The following is a 21,199-nucleotide window of genomic DNA, read 5'->3' as shown; positions in this document are numbered from 1 at the left end:
AAAGGGAAAATACACTTTGGAAATGTGGAAAGTCAATGGGCCAAATGCTCGGCAGATAACTCCACTAAACCAGCAGAGTTAAAACAGCAGAGAATTTTGTCCGGTGTGTCAAGTCCACTTGAGCAAAAAACTCAAACATTTTGACAGCAATAGATAAGATATGGAGAGGCCTGAAATAATAGGTTGCAAAAATCTAAGTGAGAAATAACTAAGGCCTGAACAAGAGATTTTTAATGGAGTTACGTCAGCATAAAATTAGTATAATTGGGCCAAAGCTTTATAATCTGACAGTTTAAAGTGAGTGAACAGTAGAATTGGGGAATATAAAGGATCGAGAAGATGTGTGTCGGGGGGGAAGGTTTCTAGCACTCTAAAACATTTCTGTACAGTCCTGATTCTTACAGATTTATCCTACATCCTGCAAGTCTGGCTGCATATCTTCAAAAGACCGGAATCTCTCTTGGGCATTGTAACAGGATGATACCATGTGCTTCAATTCCATGTTTGGAAGCCCAAAGCCTACAGTTGGCTACACAGATGGGCATAAAGTATGACAAACTCATTTTATGTATCTAATTGCCATTCTGAGAACCAAGATGCAGGAATGGGCGCTCAGCTTAGGCATCCAAGTTTGAAATTTGTGCTCTCCATTTACCATCATATGGTGATTCATCCTGACACAAACCAGACAATGTCCTACCAGAATATCATGGCATGGGAAAGCAAACCCCGTGCTTTTGAGATATCTTAGTTATTTCAGTGCACATGAGCAGATAACCTAGAACAATATTCCTCACAGACTTGTGCATTAGGTTTAAGGACCAGAACAAGGAAAAAAAAATCCAGAAAACTGAGTGATGGGTTCCCATTTCAGAACTGTCACAGATTGCTGGCACACGCAGAGTAAGGTCTTTACTCACATGGATTCATCAGCTATGTGGGGAAAACAAAGAGCTGATTCTCTACCGCCTCATATAAAGTACCACAGTTGGTTTGTCAGCAATTTGCAAATGAATACACCAGGTACAAGGCAATGGAGAATCAGGCCTAGAATCTGTGTGATCAGTACAAAAATCTTTAATTCAATAGAAAGTTTCCATTTGCATCTGACCACAGTAGATGGATGACATTACAAACTACAAGGAAATTTAGCATAATAAAACTATTTTTTCTTCTCATGCTTTGGAGAGAGTTACTAAAATATTCAGTCTATTATGATTATTTGAAGAATGTTAAAGGTGACAACTTCAGAGTTGAGATGACAGGCATCAGAGGATACTTTTAGGAAATTAAGTAACATTAGGATAAGCCCTGAATTACAAAACACTAAGAGGCAGCTTCTGCTCTTGCTCACACTGGTTGTACGCCTATAAGATTCCAGTGACTTCAGTTCAATTATTTTAGATTTACATTGGTATAAGTGAGATCAGAAATTGGCCCCAATGAGACAGCAATAGCTGAAACAAGAATCCTCCTCTGATTTTGAAATAATGTAGCATATTCTAGTGTAGAGTAGGGAAAATCTAAAATGCTACTTAAGTTTTATCCTTCCATGGTAGTAAGTGCAGAAGCTGCCCGTCTTTAATTGCCTTATGTTCTGTTTACCCATGAGCCAACATTGACCTTAATTAACACCGCATGAAACACTCTCATGAAATGTGTAACAAGTCCCTACTAAATTAGTTAATTGCATTATCTATTGTAAATTCATTACTCTGACAATTGCTGGGCATGCTGATGCTCACAGAATTGAGAAAGGCATGTTTCTCTCTAATTATAGCAAGCTAGATGCCTTTGTGCTTATCACTGTCAGCATCACACCACCAAAAGGAGGTACTTCCCAACAGTAACTCGTTCCCCCAATGTATTGCTGGTGGAGCCACACTGACAGATTTATGCACCTAGCCCCATGGCCACAGTAGCTTTTTAAGCAATAGCTGGATGTTAGGAAGTGGGCACGATTTACACAAGCCCCACATTCCATAAATTGAAGATATAAAGAGTCTCTCCTTCTAAATGGTGTCTAATTAGACTTAGGCTTAGAGTGCTTTATTGCCAGCAGAGTCAACAGAAAGTCCAACTGGATAAGAAACTGGGTCAGGGCCTCTGCCTTGAGCAAGCCTTTTAAACTGGTTTTATTTGCCAACATGGCACCTCTTAAAAGAAAGCTGTCTGGACTCTAACCGGACTGCTCTGATCTCTTGAAACAAATACAAACAGTTCTGGCCTTGAAACCACTGCCATTCTCTCACGGGAGGTGACTTACAGTAGTGAGTGAAAAGTCTGTCATTCTGCTGGGTGAAGAGATCCTCATGCAGAAGAAGTGAATGGGGGTGATCTTTGGACAGGTCCAGAAGCTCTGAGAACCAGTTCTGCCATGCTTATGCTGCCACTCTGACTTTGTCCTGTCCACCGTTCCTCAGTATTCTGGGGCTGAGAGAAAATGGAAGAAAAATATAAAATGCCCTCCTATTGGACACTTTTTGAGTAGACCTGGCAAACAGCCTGTACCAAATGCACTCTAGTCAAGACATAAAAGTCACATTTCATGCCCAGATGAAGCAGGGAATATTGCAGGGCAAGAAGGAACACCTCTTAATCCTGGATTTCTTAAGTGTGTACATCATGGCCCCATGGCAACCAAAGAAGTCAACCAACACTGCCCTCACTCCTGAAAAGCTAAAATAAATCAATCAATCTTTAAAGTCAACTGAATCTCAAACTACAAGCTAGACCTAAAGCTTAAACACAATAGAAAGGACAGGTCTGTTCTATGACCACTGTGGCTGGTGTGTAGAGAGGAGCTGAGGGAGTGTTAAGGGAGGTTGGGTAGCTATATCCTATGGCTATGGGGCACAAGGGATTGTGCACCCCTCCCAACTATTAATTGCTGCACTAAATGCTTCTGTGACCACGTGGATGGGCACTCTACTTTTACATTGAGGCTTAGGAGAGGTGAAGCAAGTTGCATCTCATCTTTTGCTCCTACCTCATCTCCTAAAAGTATACATTGAAAAGACACCTCCAGGTTTATCTCTGGTGTTTTTTTGTGTGGAATTCTAAGACTTGATCCTACAAAAGTACTGAATGCCCTCCACTTCTATTGCGGGCAATGGGGACTGAGGCACTAAACGTTTGCCTGGTGGTGCTCAGACCTTCACAGGAGTGGATCCCTAGACAGCATTATATTTAGTAAGAACAAAAGACTTTATATGCCTCAGTACCCCTTTTGCAAGCACTTTTTTTTGCACTGAGTAGCACTTTCCAGCTTCTAACCATTTTTAATCAGTAGCACTTTGTAACAATGTGGCTTTAATTAAGTTAAATTGCAATAATGTTCCAGTGGAACTGTGTGTGTTACAACTATATGGATATCAAAGGAGTTCATCAGGATCATGCATAATCTCTCTTTTGCTGTTGTCGGAATTTTTAAGGGTTGTGGCAGCCATTTTCTTCAGAAGCACAAGGCTTCATGAGTTACTGCAGACAATTAGAGGCTCATTTGGTTATAAAGAGGATTATCGAGTGAGTTGTTTCTGCATGACACCCACAAAGATTAGAATTCCTGACATCTTGGTATCTCATGAGAAGACTCTGGTCTGATAAGGACGGATGGGTGAATAGGTTCAGACAAAATAAGAACCTCCTGCAAACATTGTTCAAAATTTTGAATTAAGTCTGACAAAGAAAAAAGTGTTCTTCTGAGGTTTGAGAAAGTTTATTTAATTTTTCTCCTGAGTAACTTTGAATTTCCAGGTTTCAGAGTAGCAGCCCTGTTAGTCTGTGTTCGCAAAAAGAAAAGGAGGACTTGTGGCACCTTAGAGACTAAGCAATTTATTTGAGCATAAGCTTTTGTGAGCTACAGCTCACTTTATTGGATGCATTCAGTGGAAAATACAGTGGGGAGCTTTATATACATAGAGAACATGAAACAATGGGTGTTACCATACACACTGTAATGAGAGTGATCACTTAAGGTGAGCTATTACCACAGGAGAGCCAGGGTGGCGGGGGGGGGGGACCTTTTGTAGTGATAATCAAGGTGGGCCATTTCCAACAGTTGACAAGAACATCTGAGGAATGGTGAGGGGTGGGGAATAAACAAGGGGAAATAGCTTTACTTTGTGTAATGACCCATCCACTCCCAGTATCTATTCAAGCCTAAGTTAATTGTATCCAGTTTGCAAATTAATTCCAATTCAGCAGTCTCTCATTGGAATCTGTTTTTGAAGTTGTTTTGTTGAAGAATTGCAACTTTTAGGTCTGTAATCGAGTGACTAAAGAGATTGAAGTGTTCTCCAACTGTTTTTTGAATGTTATCATTCTTGATGTCTGATTTGTGTCCATTTATTCTTTTACGTAGAGACTGTCCAGTTTGACCAATGTACATGGCAGAGGGGCATTGCTGGCACATATCACATTGGTAGATGTGCAGGTGAACGAGCCTCTGATCGTGTGGCTAATGTGATTAGACCCGATGATGGTGTCCCCTGAATAGATATGTGGACACAGTTGGCAACGGGCTTTGTTGCAAGGATAGGTTCCTGAGTTAGTGTTTCTGTTGTGTGGTGTGTGGTTGCTGGTGAGTATTTGCTTCAGGTTGGGGGGCTGTCAGTAAGCAAGGACTGGCCTGTCTCCCAAGATCTGTGAGAGTGATGGGTCGTCCTTCAGGATAGGTTGTAGGTCCTTGATGATGCACTGGAGAGGTTTTTCTGAAGTTTTAGGTAGAACTGGTGCTGAATTTTTGGACAATGCCCCCCAGGTGCTGATTTGTCAAAACCTAAACTTTTTTTGCAAAAGCATAAGTTTTGATGAAAATTTTGTCCAGAAGTTTTCTTACGTCCTGAATGGATGGTTATAGACAAAAGACACCCCACCCACCCCCAGAAAAGCCAATAGCCCAGTGGTTAAGAGTTTCACCTTGGATGTCACCCAGGTTCAGGTTCCTACTCTTGCCTGATTTGGAGCAGGGTCTTGAATTGGGTTTTCCACATCCCATAGGTGTGCCCTAATCACCAGTTATTGGTTATTCTGGGCTCTGGCTAGGGTTGCCAGTTTTGGTTGGACATATTCCTGGAGGTTGATTCACAACATAATTTTTAATTAAAGATGAATCTTTAATTCCTGGAGTCTCCTAGACCAGTGGTTCTCAAACTTCAGCAACCCAAGGACCCCCCATTTTGATTTAAATTTTTTCGTGGACCTCCAAGCCCCCCCTTTCCCCAAGGCCCCACCCCTCCTCGTACCCACCTCTTTCTGCTGCCTCCCCCTAGCATGCCCTGTCCCAGCACCTCCTGCACACCGCTGAACAGCTGTTCCCTGGTGTGTAGGAGGAGCTAGGAAGGAGAGGGAGAAGTTGATCAGCAGGGCCCACAGACCCCCTGGAGTGCCCTCACGGACCCCCAGGGGTCCACAGCCCCCAGTTTGAGAGATGTTGCCCTAGACAATCCTGAAGGGTTGGTAACCCTAGCTCTGTCTGCGTGTAGCTCTGATTTTTTTTTGCAAACAATTCATAGGGTCTCTATTTTGTGCCAATGCTGAACAAAAACAAAATTTCAAAATCTCAAAATTTTGCACAAGATGGAATTGTTTTCCAGACAGCCCTCCTTTCTTCTTGGGTGCATTATGGCAGCACCCAAAAGTCATATTCTAGATACGGTCCTAGTTATATTATAAGCTCTTTAGGGCACAGACCATCTTTTCATTTGTACAGCGCCAAGCACAGAGTAGTTCTGGTCCATGACTAGGACTTCTAGGCACTACCACAATACAAATAAAGATTGTGCTAGAGGCATTGGAATATAGACCTCGCGCCCCGCTTGCTCGTCTCTGCCCTTTCCCTCCTGTCGCTCAACCTTATAGCCAACAAGAAGTGGGAGGGCCTCCCACTTTTTAAAGTGATGGGGCCATGACCCCTGCTCCCCATTCTGGTATTCCTGCATTGATATCTTAAGTAACTAGCCCAGGGTTGCACAGTAAGTCAGTGGCTAGGCCAGAAGCCTAGCTGCCATAAATCAGTGTAGCCTCATTGACTTCAATGGAGCAAGCCAGTTTTATAACAACTGGGATTTTGTCCAAGTGCCAGGAAGCCTGACTCTCATTCCCCCGTTTTAACATTCAACAACTTTTTAATTTCTTAGAACGTCTTATGTCTGACTCACAAGTGTACTATAGTCCCAAACAGCTTGTTTGTAGAGTGTGGTACCCTGCAAACCAAACAGCAGTGTCCTTCAGTAGGGCAAGTGAGGTCATCAGCAGAATTAGACATCCGCAAGGATTCTCTTTTAGACTGCATCCTCTGTGCTACAGGCTCTGAGTAAACACCTGGACATGCCATTCTTCTCTTTTCAGCTGACAGTGCAGAGATGCTAGGACAGGACCCCCTGCTGATCAACAGACTTGTGCAATGGTGTGATGCCCAGGAGCACGCTGGTGTTCGTGGAGAAGCAAACAGATTGCTGGCATCGCTCTTGCGGCACAGCAGATCCCAAGTATGAAATTAGTGGTATAATTTTTTTTTTTAATTGTCAAGAGTGCTTACTGCCAGGCTGGCATCCTTGTTGCTGTGTGCTTGCTGACAGCACACACAGAATCAGTACAAGCTTTTCCATACCACCCCTCCAACATGCCTCAGATGGACGGACTCCTTTCTGGGGTAGGAGAGCGATCACCCCTCATAACCACACAGTCCTTTTTGCTGAAACTACCCATAAGGGAGTCACCTAGTGCATGCGTGGTAGCTGTTCTGTGATATGGACACCTGTCAATGGGAATGGACTTAATTCACATTAATTTCAGACATCAGCTGGTAATAACTTTCAGTCACTCAGCAAGCTGGGCTGGATTTGAACCAGCAGCCTAGAGGAGAAAAACACCCTAACTGAATACCAGTTCCTGACTCCTCCATCAAGCATCCTAGGTACAATCTTCTTTCTCATAAAGATTTTACCATGTTCAAACATGAAACCAATATTAAAAAAACAAAACACAAACAGCTGAAAAAAACCACCTGTGTCATATACCAAAATCTCTTTCAGAAATTCTAAAGAGTTCACGGAGGCTGCCTAGTCCTTGCTTCAGGGAGGGATGAATGCAGGTTTTCTGATGACAATATGCTGTTGATATGTTAGCAAAGGCTTTGTTGCTTATGTTAAGGCTATTCTGATTGATTATACAGAGGATATAAAATGGAGCTGTACTTTGCATAAAGTGGAATAAAGTAAAAATGAGTCACTACTAATTTAGAAGCTTTAATAATTAAAAGCTTGACCATGAGGAACCACAAGAGTAAAAGAAAAGGGAAGTACCTCTAAACATTGCTATTTCAGCTAAAGGAACGCAAGGTGGCTTTCAAGCTCAGGTGAATGACTAATGCTGACAAAAAATTCTCTTTGGCAGTGCAGGCAAAATACAATGAATGTATCCAGAATAGCGCTTCAGTGATGGCAGGGGAACCATTTCCAATCAATTCAGAGACTTTCAGGGGTGAACCGTGATTTCCTTTTGTAACCTCAGTGTTATTTGTGCCTCAGCTTTTGGTTTGTGATCCTTTCACCTGACACATTTCTTTTGTTTGACTGACAACAGGAAGTAGTCAAAGCCATCCAGCAGGCACAAGGAGTGAAGCACCTGGTTTCCATGACAACAAGCGAACATGTTATCATGCAGAATGAAGCTCTGATTGCACTGGCCATAGCATCTGCAATTAATTTAGGTATCCTCCCTCCCCCAGAACATTGGCCTGAGTAATCATTTAAGATGTTGTTCTTGTTATTTATACAAGTGTTCTATAGCCCTGTTAATTTGCACAGTGATTTACAGAATTTATGTAAGGTATATTCCTAGCCTTGAAAAGATTATGGTCTATTTTACTGTCAACAGGACAGAAGCAGAGGGACTGGGGATTACCAGTAAGAAGCAGAAACAAGGGATTTCTTGAAGCGGTTGGTTTTGGGGTGGGATTTGAAGAATCGAGGATGCTTGGTAGATAGGGACAAGAAGTTATTTGATACCTGTTGGGCAGTGTGTTAGAGGGCATGAAACCAAGATCATGACAAAGGGAGAATCAGGAAGAGTAGAGAGGAAGCAAGAATTTTAATAGGGGAAAGGAGTGTAGAGATGTTAGTGGAGTCAAAATTAGTTTGGGCCTTCATTCTTAAATGACAGGCAAGATGATTCAAGGATAAAGTAGTGTCAGGGTAGATAGGAAGAGGACTGTAGCAGAGGCATTTTGGATAGACTTGAGAAAGTATAAATAACAAAATAGGCTAAAAGATCCTGCAAAAGCTCTGAATGAAAGAAATACCCTCCTCTTCACAGTTACAATTAATAGGTTGGATTCCTAGTAGCATGGAGCACTCACAGCTCCCGTCAGCTTCAACTGGATTTGCGGTTGCTCAGCACCTTTGAAAAAATGGGGCTTGATATTTATTAAGATTCGTGCTGCCTATATAGGACATAAAAGACACTATCCTGAAGATCTTACAGTCTAATCAGAAGAACAACAACGATTGCATTTAAGACCCAACTACAAGAAGCCAATATTAATGCTAAGCTCCATCATGGACTAAAGCCAGAAAGGAATGTACTCTTAGACATGGATCAGTGCTGCCAGCATTGGTCAAGTCAGAAAAAGATCTATATACAGAAGATTAAGTCAGCTACCCACAACTATGAGAATGTGAGGGAAGGCTAGTAAAGATTGATACATATGAATTAAGCCATGATGTAGAAAATTTACTACCTCCGGCTGAGCTGTTCTATGGGTCTGATACTGTGAGGTGCTGGGGGGTGCTCAGCACTTCACTGGACCAGGCCTTATATCTGCATTAAGGCAAGTCAGCTGTTTTCTATCTTGTTTGACAGACCCTCATTTTTCATATGCAAGTTACCCAAGAATTTTTCATTGAAAACATAAGATGTCATGGAAATAATTCTAATTTTATTTTCAGAAGTCATCGAAGAGTCACTTAAGGAGTCGAGACTAGTTCGAAGCTTACATAAGCTTCTACAAGATGAGAGCACAGGTCCAGAGGTGAAATATAATTCAATGGGCCTACTGTGCAGCCTTCTTAATTCAGGTAATTTCACTTTGGCACTAAACGCCTGTCCATGTCTGTTACTGTGACATTACAAAAACTGTGTCACTAAGTATTTTCAACCAGGTGCGAGGTTGCATCCAAACAACAAAGTAGCAGCAGCAAGACTCAGAGGTTTATTTCTTTCTGCCAGGTAAGGACCAGACAGCCATTCTTCCTCTCATGGGATACCACCTTTCCCTGTGAGAAGTCCACTGATGTCATTGGAACTACCTGTGATGGAGTCAAGAGTCAAAAGTCTAGAGGAGGGAGCAAAGTAACACAGACACCTTCATGCTCCCTCAGTTTTGGGGCTAGCATGCACCAGCTCTCATACCCAAAGCAAAATGTGTACGACAGCCTTGCAACCAATTAGCTCAAGATATACTGGCTCGCTGACCCCACCCCCCATCTCCTAGCCATGTTGTCCCCTACACAGAGGCTAGGGAGGGGTGTGGACAAACAACTGCCATGCTGGCACCATGCTGCCTAGAAATTCCTCTCCTGGGAGGAATCCCCAGCTGCCCGATTAAGCTGGCTCTAAGTCTGCTATGTGTCAATAGAGAGTCTGCCCGAATAGTTCTGATTTTTTTTATCCACATTTTTCTAGAATGGTTCAGGGGAAACCTGAAAGTGGGTTCCAGATTTTTAAATATTTTTTGAAAACCCAAGAATTTCTAAGTTTAAAAATCTATTGTCTGGGCAGACTTTTTCCCATTTATTATATCCAGTCCTCATACCACCCCATGGACCCAGACTGCTGAACCATAAACCAGGTAGGTCAGATCCTCAGCTGGTATAAATCAACAAAGCTCTATTGATTTCAGTGGAGCTGTGCTGGTTTACAGCGGCTGGGGATCTGACCCGTAAAGATTTTCTCAGTGGTCTATTTCATTAGCACGCTACAGACATCTTTTAATTTTGATGCTGAGTGTCAAATCTTCCTGGTATAAAATGCTGAAGCAAAATATAAAGCACGAGGTGGAGGCAGGAGCATGGCTGTTGTAATACATTCTGAAAAATTATTATTTTACAACTAGGTCTTCTGGGAAGGGTGAAGTAATAAAAGAAAAGATATTTATACAGGGCAATTAGTTAACACTTGCAAATAAGTTAACTTCTTTCCAAAAATCATCATCCCAAGTGAGACTCTAAATAAGTTTGTATTTAAATAAAACACAGCGGAGTTAACCTGCGGCTGTAATACATCCTTACATTGTAGTATCTCCTTCAGAGTCTGGACTAATGCATGTCATTGAAGTCTGTGTTTGATCTCCCTTCAGGTGATTTGAAACAAGAAGTAGAAGAGGACAACATTAAAGAAACCTTGGAAAAACTTTGTAGCCATAGCAATGCAAATGTGGTCAAGCAGGCTGTGATGACCCTCCAGATACTGAGAGATGAGAGTCAAAACACCGGCTTTGTTTCTCCATAGCTGTTGGTGCTGCTTTCTCTGGCAGCTGGGGTATTCCAATAAAACGTTATCTTTTGCCAACAGCCACCATATTTATCATGCTGATGTCCACTAAATGCTATTAAACATAGTGCAGGCTACAGCTCTCATTGACATGTTGGGCCTCATTTTCAAAACTGTACATGCAACACTTATATCCATTTGTACTTCTAGTTTGCACCCACACTGTGTTACTGCAGCTGCATGTACCTACAGGCAATCCAGGGCCCTAGCTACACTACAGCAGGGACACCCCCTGTGGCAGGGACAGGGGCAAGGAGCTGCCTCCTCCCTCCATAGAAACTGTAAATAAAGATCCTTCTTCTCCTGCCCTCTCTTTCTCCCCAGGCCTAGCACTAGTGGCAAGATGTGCCCTTCAGCCCCCTGGAGAGACAGGTGCAGCAGGTGGGGGTGTCTCTCCCCCCCAGCCTGCCACCCTGGCTGCTGTGGTAATCTGTTTGGGAAGTGGGCCAGGCCCACTGCAATTTTTATTTCCCAACATGCAGAGTCCTCTGCTGAGGCAATGTTGGCAGGAGGCCTCAGAGGTTGAGATGGACACTGTGAGAGATGGATGGAGCAGCTCCTACTCCCCTGGCTTTCAGAATGTCTGCGGAGTCATTACATGACTCATTAGAATGATTCTCATTTTAAACTAAAGATCCCTTTATGCTGGTCTGGCAGAATAAAGTAGCCCTAAAGTGGGAGTAAGTTGTATTTACATTTCTTTAAAGGCTCCATTTCAGCACCAGAGCAGCTCTGATGATCTCAGATTCTGTTTTCCTCCCTAATTTCAGCTGCTTTCTTGATCACAATGCATGACCAAATATCTTTTTAAGGAATAAATTTCAGTAACTGCATGGATATACTAGGTTGTGTTTTGTTTTAACTCTTCCCTGGTTATGCGTATTGTTCCTGGGGAAAGGACCCCACACCACACTCCTTGCAGTATACTTCACTATATTACTGTCTGCACCAACTGAGAGGGACCAAGCATCTACAGCTGCATTAGACACTCCAAGGGACACTCAACATGTCAGACTTTATAAGGTGACATGGGACAGATTGTGCCCCCCCACTTGCCAGACTAGAAGCAAAAGAGGCTGGGGAAGAACTCAGCTTCTGCACACCATAGGGCTGCCATGAACAGACCTACCCTGGCCCTCTCTGAATCCCTGGTACAGGGGACACATCCAGGGTGAGAGGGGGAATCTCCATAGTCCACATCATTATGAAAATTCTGGAGCAGTTCATGGACAGCCCGCAAGAAACTGTTGTATAGTGGAGCATCCCTCAGGGTAAATCAAACATTTGTAACCCACAACAAACATTTGTGGAATATTTAGATTAAACCTTCACAAAGGTGTTAGTCTACTCCAGCTAATTAGCAGTCTCTCAACTCAGATTACAGTAGGGCTCTAAACTCCAGTCTAGATGTATTCGAAAAGGAGAATCAGGGCCAGAAAAGTTTAGTTTGGAATGATTTCAAATATTCACTCTCTACATGAGGGGAATATTCAGTCAATGTTCTATCACAGCAATCTTACATGGCTGCATGAATGCTCTTGTACAAAATATTTAAATGTCAGTCATGTGTGACATCAGAAAAGCTAGTCATTAAGTAAAGGAAGACACTTAAAATGAATGGAATGTCTATAGAAACCAAGGTGCAATAGTGTCATAGAAGACTAATTACACACAAAAGGAATGAATACAGATTTGTGCATACATGTAACACACTTGTGCAACTGATCTTTCAGCAAGGGCTGAAATACAAAATATTGTCTCATTTCAGATATCTTCATTTTTATCCCTCCTTGCACCTCCTGGTAAAGGATTTATTGAAAAATTTAAAGCATGTTTAAAAAATAATTCCTAGTATAAAAGACATTTTTCAAATTAGCTATATTTTTTTTAAATTGTCCATGTAGCTCGTCTCAGAAGCCTAGCAAAGTGCAATATCATGAAGTTCTGAAATTAACAGACCTGAAGTAAATGTCATGGCAGAGAGGCGTTAAGTCCTTTCTTAAAAAAAATAAAATTAAAAAGAGTGATACATGTAATGAAAATTAACTTTATTTATACAAATTTTAGGGACTGCAAATTTAGCCACTGTTTCTCTACAATGCATTTTACAGTTCTCCTTGAAACACTTTTACACTGGCTTTCAACACTCAATTACAATCTTTGACATTGGCAGACCATACAAAGCATCTGTGCAATAAATCATAAGCAACATTTGGCAGCTGGGAGTGCAACGTAAGAATGAATTAAAAAGGTCTCGATGTAAAAACATAACAAAAGCACGTATGCTAAAGGCACACCGTCTCATTTGTTTGTGCTGGTCATCAAAAGCATCAATAGAGAATTTAAACCTCAGCAATAAAAACCACTCAATTTACAAATGGTTGGATCCAACAAGTCTCAGAGCTGAAAAGAAAACACAGGTCCAGTGATGAAAGACATGAGGTTTGATATATTAAGTCAATTTATTTTAAGGCTTAGAAGACAAAGGTATTGGAAGAAAAAGAAACCAAACCCCAGGGAAACCAACTGGGGAGCAGAGTTTGATCCATCCTTTTGTAGACTAGAAACACTGTTAAAGCTACATGTCTAGCTTCTGGAAAAGAGGGGAGCAGCTTGACACACAGCTCAGGCTGAGTTGTGGAGCAGCCTTGACAGACTCTGATGGGAGCACACTCCAGCCTTCTTGTGCTGTACAAAAGGTCATTGCAACATGGGGTGGATTGTTCAGATTCCCAGGAGAGGGGTGCTCCTTTGGGAAGGGGATACACTTCTGTGTGCTTTGCTCAGTCTGGGGCTCACAAAAGAATCTATTCTCATCTTGATCCGTAAGCAGTTGTGTGTCTGAATCAAGGTGCATTAAGCGGAGACCAAAGCCCATTATCACTGTCACTCATAACGGTGAAAAACTAAATAAAGATAAAGTATCCCAGAAATAAAAGCACTCACTTCCTAGAAATTAAATGTCGTCTCATAGCCCAGTCCATTAGTTCTGCTTTTGACTCTCAAGTTCAGGTCATATAAGTTAAAGTTCACATCTGATATCTTCATTAAAAAAACAAAAAACAAAAAAAGAACTTGTTTCTATTGTAGTGTGGTGGACTTGGTCTGAATGCTACCGTTGAGATCTCAACTTCAAGCATTTATGAAGTTTGGCGGTGGAATGATTTGAGTTGCTCCTCATTAGGAGCCTTAGAGGCAGCAGAAGCAGTTAACTGGTTAAGCTTTGCAGGACTCAGGCAATCAGAACCTACATATCTCTAGCAATTAAGGCACTGCAGGTTCATAAAGGATGTTCTATTTAAAGGTGTTTTTAGTAAGCAACGGGCAAATGTTCATCTTTCATATCAATTCAGGGATCTAGTTTTTGCAAACTATATTTGCCACTGCCAGCAGAACTGCTCTTTAAAATGGCTGGAAACAAAATTTCCAGAAGTACCTAAGTGACTTAGGAGCCAAAGTCCCACATTGAAAGTCACTTTTAAATACACTTAGGCTTCTAAATCCCCGAGTCACTTTTGTATGTGGGATTTAGGCACTTTTGAAAATTCAGAAGCAGAAAGAAGTGAAAAATGATAATAAAACCCTTTTCTCTGCTTTCGTGAGGCATTAAGCATTATTTACAAGAGTGTTGTAAATAGCTGCTATTAACTTTAAGTGTTAACAGTAGTAAAAGCAACAGGAATAAGCACCTAATTGTGAAAAGCTACACTTCAGATCAATTTTGTTTTGCACAGAAGACACGATTGATAAGACAAGAGGAGTTAGACACTAATTTGCCATCAAGCAAGCAGAAGAAACCTGATGATACAGAGAACTACGGAGAGATCTTACACCTGCCCAGATCCTCAGCTGGTGTTGGGGTAGTTCTAACGAAGCTAGTGGAACTGTGTTGATTTTCCCCAGCTAAAGAAATGGCCTGCTGGTTTTATGGTCTTTCAGGAAAGTGCTACCTCTTCACAAGTTCAGAGAATAGTGAAATCTATTCCCTAGATGCAATTCAGGTGGCTACATTTCACAAACCGAATGTAGTGTTTTCAAACTAAATGGATTACTGTATTGTCACAGGTCACAAGCATAAATTGGTTGATGTGGCTTTAAGCCTCGGGTTGTCTGGCGCTGCAAACCAATGTTCTTAGTGGAAGAACTTGAAGCAATAATTATAGACATTGCTGTGCTACCTACTAAATGCAAATATCAGCAAAGAGTTTAAGTCTGTTACCGCTGCAATAGATCCAGCAAACATGTGGCACAGATTTCAGTTTCAGGGCTCTGTAGAAGCAGCTTCTTTTGCCCTCTTTCCAGCTTCTCCTACTTACTGTTTTTCTTCTTGTTGAAGATCAAAGAAAAAAATCACAGTATATGGCTGGAGATTTTACCTTCAGGTCATGTAGAAGGATACAATAGACACTGTATTCTGTGTCGGTCTTTGAGGAAATCAGCCATTCTTAGACAGGCTTCCTTTTCCCGTTCCATCTCAGTCATTGGTCAGAAAAAGAAACATGAAAGCTCAGCTGAAAGCCACATACAAAATACAGCATTGTCCATGAAATGTTTCACAGAATGTCAAAGCAGCCTTCTTCTAGCTTTCATGCAAGAAAGGCTGGTACAGATCCCTACTGGTACCACCTTTCTTCCAGTGAATTGCTCATTAATACTTAGATAACACACACAAGGTTAAACACATGTACATAAAAAGATGTAATCAGAAGTTTGGCATTCTAAGAAAGCATAACACTTTGGAAACAAGCATCAATATAGTAAAATATAATTACAAAAATATATACTTTACTAGAATTTACACAACATTAGGCACTGCAAATAATTGCTATCCCTGAAAAATAGGGTGCCATTACAAGCAGTGAACAGTTTTGTTAGTAAATAGCCCATAGTAAAATTGACACTGCAACAGCTATGTAAAAGCGTTCCTTATTATGTATCACACATTTCAGTTTTTACAGTTGTACTCTGATTTTTTATTTCACAGAAGATCAGAAGAGCGGTTTGGACTAGCACTACAGGCCAGATCCAAAGCCCACTGAAGTCAATGGGAGTCTTTCCATTGGCCTCCATAGACTTTGGATCAGGTCTTAAGCACACCAGTTTGCAGGAAATGTCATAAGGACTTAATTTCATCCCTGGTGTAAACAGGAGCCACACCCGTTTTACTTCAATGGGAGTTGCACTCACTTTGGGCCAGGGCCTAAAGCATTATTCTGGAGGCACAGCTCTGAGCATTTCTTCAACATGACTGGATCTGGCATTTTTGCAGGAAAGGCTGAGCAGCAAAGGACAAATGGAACAGGAAACAACAATGCATTCAAACAATTTCTTAAAATAAATTAATGCTAGTAACTCCAGTGCTCCACTAGACTCTTATGTATATTATATTAGCTTTTGACTAGCCTGGAAAATCCTGAATCAAAGGTCTGACAGAGTTTAGCTTGTCCTTGAATGTCTTTTTAGTCCTACTATAGCAATCAACAGTCAAAGAAGATGATAAACAACAGTGTAGTGGACAGGTGTGAAAGAGAACAGATGGCAGACTAGAGAGCTCTTGACAGATACAATCGCATATTCAGTGATCTCTTGTACCAAGCAGAATTGTTAAATGCTTTCAGCCCAGCAGATATCACTCTTTTTAGAAGTAATTGCTCTACAAAACAGTGTAAGCAAACGGTGAGATTTTCTCCTTGATAAATTAAAACTATTTACAAACTTCTAAACAGGAGTAATAGCATCAGAGAATCCACCTACCCTCATGAAAAGATTTCCAACTATGCTATCAATATATAATTAAATTACTCTCTCTTGAGAAACTTATGTTGGCAAGAACTTTCAAAATAAGTGGCTTCTGTTACTCAAGCATTTGAGTCCCTACTGAAATATCTACATTAGCTCATATAGGGACATTCCCTACTTCTGCTCAGCTGAGGTTACATCTGACAACTGGAGACTTAATGACATTTCTTTACAGTCTCTAATACCAAGACTATCATGACTCCCAATAATCAAATGACATAACTGCCTGGGCCTTCCACTTACATAGGATGCAATGAAATGCTTGGTGTTTCGAGAACAGACTACAACGTTTTGAGAATAGACGTTAAGTAACCTCCTTTGCCTATTCCATCAATGGGGTCATTGTCGATCTTTAGGACACTCTCCTCTAAGACCATGACAAACACCACAACAGATGCAGCTATGATCCACATAATGAACGCAACATTTGCAACCTCCAGTGATGGTAGCTGGGAGCCAAGACAAAACAGGCCTTACAGCAGCAAGTTCTTCAAGGTAAGGGACTGGTTTACAGCAGTTTCCATTTCTGCTTACTGAAGTCTTTCAGTCCATCCCTCATAGGTTTAGAGAAATGTCTTCCACACCAAAAGAGGTTTAAATCTAGTCTTCCCTTTGGAAAAAGAAACAGGTTGCGTTGGGGAGAAGAGGATTAGGAGGAGGAAGCAGTGTCTTCTTTCTGCACCAGCCGCAGCAAAAGCAGAAGCAGAGTAACATCTGGCTGGTACAAAAATAAGGCTTTTAAAACCTGGAGCACTCCAAGGCCCGTGTGTCTCTCAATTTCTTTTCACCTTGATGTCAAATCAATAGCAGTGAAATGTATTTGTCTTCACAGCTGGTGTCTGCTTTCGTCTTCAGAAAAGATGACTTGCCTTTACAACTTCAATATCTGAAATCAGTGACCTGGCCAGGAAAATCCCAAAAATCTAAAGACAAACACAAAAAGACACAAAACCTGTAAGCAGTCTCAGAGGGAAAATGAACATTCTGGAGATTACCAAGTTGTGAGGTTGCTCTGAGTAAAGGGACAGATTCTGCTACCCTTAGTCAGGCTCCAATTCTGCAAACACTTAAGCACATGTATAACTCTTCTCAAATGAGTATTCCCATTAAAGTTAATGAAACTACTCATGTGAGTGAAGTTATGCTTAAGATATTTGCAGACTCAGGGACTTCTCACCCAAATAGCTACACACTACCCAATGAGGGTAAGGGTGGCATAATCTGGCCCATAAAACAAAAAGCTGGTGATTAAAAAAAAAAAAAAAAAAAAAAAAGATGCTTTCATGTAACACTTCTACTGGGAACAATCATATGACTTTTGTGTGTCAGAGTGGGAAGCCAGGTTCAGCGAGGTTCCTTTAGGTCTAACACTCTCCCATCATTTCAATCACTTTTAAACATTTCAGGCATTTCCATTTTTCTGCCCAGTTCAGTGATTCAACTTGAAGATTTATAAAATCAGAGAGTTAGAAGGGACCGCAAGGGTCATCTACTCAGTCTAACCCGCTGCCAAAATGCAGGATTTGTTGTGTCTAAACCATCCAAGACAGACGGCTGTCCAACTTCCCTTTGAAAACCTCCGGAGTAGGAGCTTCCACAACCTCCCTAGGCAGTCTGTTCCATTGTCCTACTGTTCTTACAGTTAGGAAGTTTTTCCTGAGAATTTAATCTAAATCTGCTATGCAGTAGTTTGAACACATTGTCCTTTACCCTGCCCTCTGTGACAAGACAGAAAAATACTTTTCTCCATCTTTTTTTAGGGGAGCCTTTCAAGTATTTGAAAACCACTATCACATCCCCCCCACCCCTTAATTTCCTCTTTTCCAAACTAAGTATACCCAATTCTTTCAGTCTTTGCTCATATGACTTGCATTCCATCCCTCTGATATCATATAGCCTGACCCTATCTCTCTCTTTCAGTCAATATTCCACTTTGAAAGCTTTTTGTACGTTTAATTCACATTTAACTGTGCCAAAGGAATGAAACATTTACCACAAACCTTAGTGTGAAAAATGTCATCATATCATTTTGAGCCTTTCACCAAAAATGGCCTTTTTTCAAATTAACCCCTCCGCCCCCAACATTCAAAGTTTTGCAATGTTTCAATGAAAACTGGTTTGGGTTGAAAATAAATTTTGGAAAAAGGTTGTGGGTGTGCACGTGTTCAAAAATCGGTAAAACTTTCATGTTTTTCACAAAAAATTGGGCCATTTTTGAAAATTTAAGAGGAAGTTCAATTTTCTCAGATTACATTTCATTGTGGGTCCATCATGCAATGTAAAATAATTTACTGATTTAAGGAGAAGATCTAGTCACTGAAGACTTCTATGATCTTGAAGACGAGCCAGTTAAAGATCAGACATCGCCACTATTCTAGCCCTGGGCTTCTCCTGAGCACAGATTACCAAATAGGTTCATTGGTACCAGACCATGTGGTGGTTTTAGGATATTGATGAAAAGGGGCATAAAAGTGCAACGAGACCAGCAAATCCATGTTAACTTGTGACAAAGGCAAGCTTGAACATAGGTCTATGGAAATGAGAGGTCACAACAACACCTCTGCACTTTGCAGCCTTGTCCTTACTAGCAATTTTAAAAAAACCTAAAAGCCATGCATTTTTTTCCTTAAAGAGAGACTTAATATTTCACAAAGCTAAGAAATTAAAATAAAACCACATACCTTCATCCTTCAAAAACACAGTGTTAAATTTTTTGCCATACTGTTCTTGCAAAACGCAAGGATTTCAAAGTTTTTAAAATACAGTAACTCTTCACTTAATGTTGTAGTTATGTTCCTGAAAAATGCAACTTTAAGCAAAACGATATTAAGCGAATCCATAAGAATTAATGTAAATAGGGGGGTTAGGTTCCAGAGAAATTTTTTTTTTGCCAGACCAAAAAAAGACTATATTATACATACATACATACATACATACACACACACACAGAGTATAAGTTTTAAACAATTTAATACTGTACAGAGCGATGATGATTGTGAAGCTTGGTTGAGGTGGTGAAGTCAGAGGGTGGGATATTTCCCAGGGAATGCCTTACTGCTAACTGATGAGCTAGCAACTGGCTGAGCCCTCAAGGGTTAACTCATTGTTTTTAATGTAGCCTCACACTCTACAAGGCAGCACGAATGGAGGGAGGGGAGACAGCATGGCAGACAGAGACAGAGACACAAACCGTGTGTGTGTTTTAGAGAGAGAGAGAGAGGGGCGCATTTCCCCTTTAAGTATGCTGACCCCACTCTTAAATGCACTGCCTTATTAAGTAGATCAGCAAGCTGAGAGACCAGCTGCTGCCAGGAAGCTCCCTCCGTGCTGAAACCTCTCGTGTGTCCCCCCTGCTCTACGGAAGACGGGGTAAGCGGGGTGCAGGAGCAGGAGGGAGGGGGACACCCTGACATTAGCCCCTCTCTGGTCCCTGCCCCTGCACAGCAAGCAGGAGGCTCGGGGAGCAGCTTCAAGGCAAAGGGCAGGAGCAGCACGGCAGTGGGGGGAGGGACAGCTGAACTGTCAGCAATTGATAGCCTGCTGGGCGGCTGCTGCACAGGGACCTTAGGGGAGCGGGGAAGCTGATAGGGGGGCTGTTGGTCCACCTTGGTTCCAAGCCCACACCAGCTAGCTGCAACGGGCTGCTCTTCCTGCAAGCAGTGGACAAAGCAGGTGACTGCCAAACGACGTTATAAGGGAGCATTTTGCAACTTTAAATGAGCATGTTCCCTAATTGATCAGCAACGTAACAACTGAGCAACGTTAACTGGGACGACTTTAAGTGAGGTGTTACTGTATTGTTTTCCTCCCTTCAACTACCTTATAGTAGACAGAAGATGTGAGGCTGAAGCTTTTACTGTAGCAGTAGAAGAATGAAACCACTGACCTGCAGCAATGAGATAGCTATGAAGGCTCCTGCAACAATGTAGATGTTTCGGGGTAGCCAAGCTTCAAGAGCAGGGATACAACCCTTCGTGAAAATTAAGTTGTCCCATCGGTTTTTCTTCTGGGTAGACGGGGGTGGGGGGAAAGAGGGAAGCATGTTACTTTTTCGTTTATATTTACTAGAACTATGCAGGCAACATTTCTTTGTATGGGTCTGTAGTTGACAGAACTAGTATTTTTAAAAGGAATCCAGAAGTACAAGAACTAGAGACTTGTAACTCAGATTGTCTTGAGCTTCATGAATCAGTACATATTTCTTGCTGCAAATTGACTATTAATTAGGAACACCCTTCAAAAGTTCTGATAAATAACCAGAATTGTAGACACTTATTTGGAATACACTTGAACTTTGAGTCTCTTCTTTCAATGATAACAGCGCTACCTCACCACCTCCCACCAATTAAACATATCCACTGTCTCTCTCCACCTGTCCCTAGTACAGGCAGACCCTCTCACTGGCTACAGAAAATCCCCAGGGCAGCTTCCATGCAGGTGATGGTATAGTCCAGCATTCAGTTATTTGTTCTTATAGTTTTCCCTTGCTGCTCTATTTTATCGCTCCTGCATAAACATTGACTATTACTCTTAGTTTCTCAAATTTAAAAAGATAGGCCAAAATATTTAAGTTTTTCGAAAAGAGTGACCCAATCTAATTTATCAGTGTGTTAGATCACACATCTGAACCACCACCAGCTAGAAACACCAACACTTTAGGTAGCAGATACTCACCTGTGCTCTGATGTCATATCCACACTGTGTATTCACAACCTTTTGCTGGGAAGGGGGAAAAAGTTAGAAATATTAATACAATCCTACCAGCTTGAGTTCACAGGACATTGTTTATCTGTTAGAAGACTCGTGATCAAACTACAACCAACACCAACTGAGGGAACTACTCTAT

General features: G+C 41.4%; 2 protein-coding genes across 6 annotated transcripts in view; one reads left to right on the top strand and one right to left on the bottom strand.

The window, feature by feature from the left end:
- The window catches only part of LOC144268183 (rap1 GTPase-GDP dissociation stimulator 1-like), a 37,607-nt gene extending 27,095 nt beyond the window's left edge, over positions 1-10,512 (top strand). Inside the window, exons 11-14 of the mRNA XM_077822835.1 lie at positions 6,352-6,491; positions 7,588-7,714; positions 8,952-9,080; positions 10,361-10,512. Coding sequence (XP_077678961.1) covers positions 6,352-6,491; positions 7,588-7,714; positions 8,952-9,080; positions 10,361-10,512 — 548 coding nt within the window. The remainder of the gene's footprint in view (positions 1-6,351; positions 6,492-7,587; positions 7,715-8,951; positions 9,081-10,360) is intronic.
- Positions 10,513-12,581: 2,069 nt separating this feature from the next.
- TSPAN14 (tetraspanin 14) overlaps positions 12,582-21,199 on the bottom strand; it is an 82,612-nt gene continuing 73,994 nt past the window's right edge. For all 5 annotated transcript variants that reach the window (XM_077821187.1, XM_077821188.1, XM_077821190.1 and 2 more), the window contains 3 exons: positions 21,028-21,072; positions 20,240-20,359; positions 12,582-17,276 (listed from right to left, as the gene is read on the bottom strand). In XM_077821187.1, the coding sequence (XP_077677313.1) occupies positions 17,205-17,276; positions 20,240-20,359; positions 21,028-21,072 (237 nt within the window). In that variant the 3' untranslated portion in view covers positions 12,582-17,204. The remainder of the gene's footprint in view (positions 17,277-20,239; positions 20,360-21,027; positions 21,073-21,199) is intronic.

This window comes from Eretmochelys imbricata, chromosome 7 (assembly GCF_965152235.1).
Source record: "Eretmochelys imbricata isolate rEreImb1 chromosome 7, rEreImb1.hap1, whole genome shotgun sequence".
In the NCBI taxonomy this organism is placed as follows: domain Eukaryota; kingdom Metazoa; phylum Chordata; order Testudines; family Cheloniidae; genus Eretmochelys; species Eretmochelys imbricata.
Note: the sequence above shows the minus strand (reverse complement) of the source record. Positions and strands in the feature narration are given on the sequence as shown.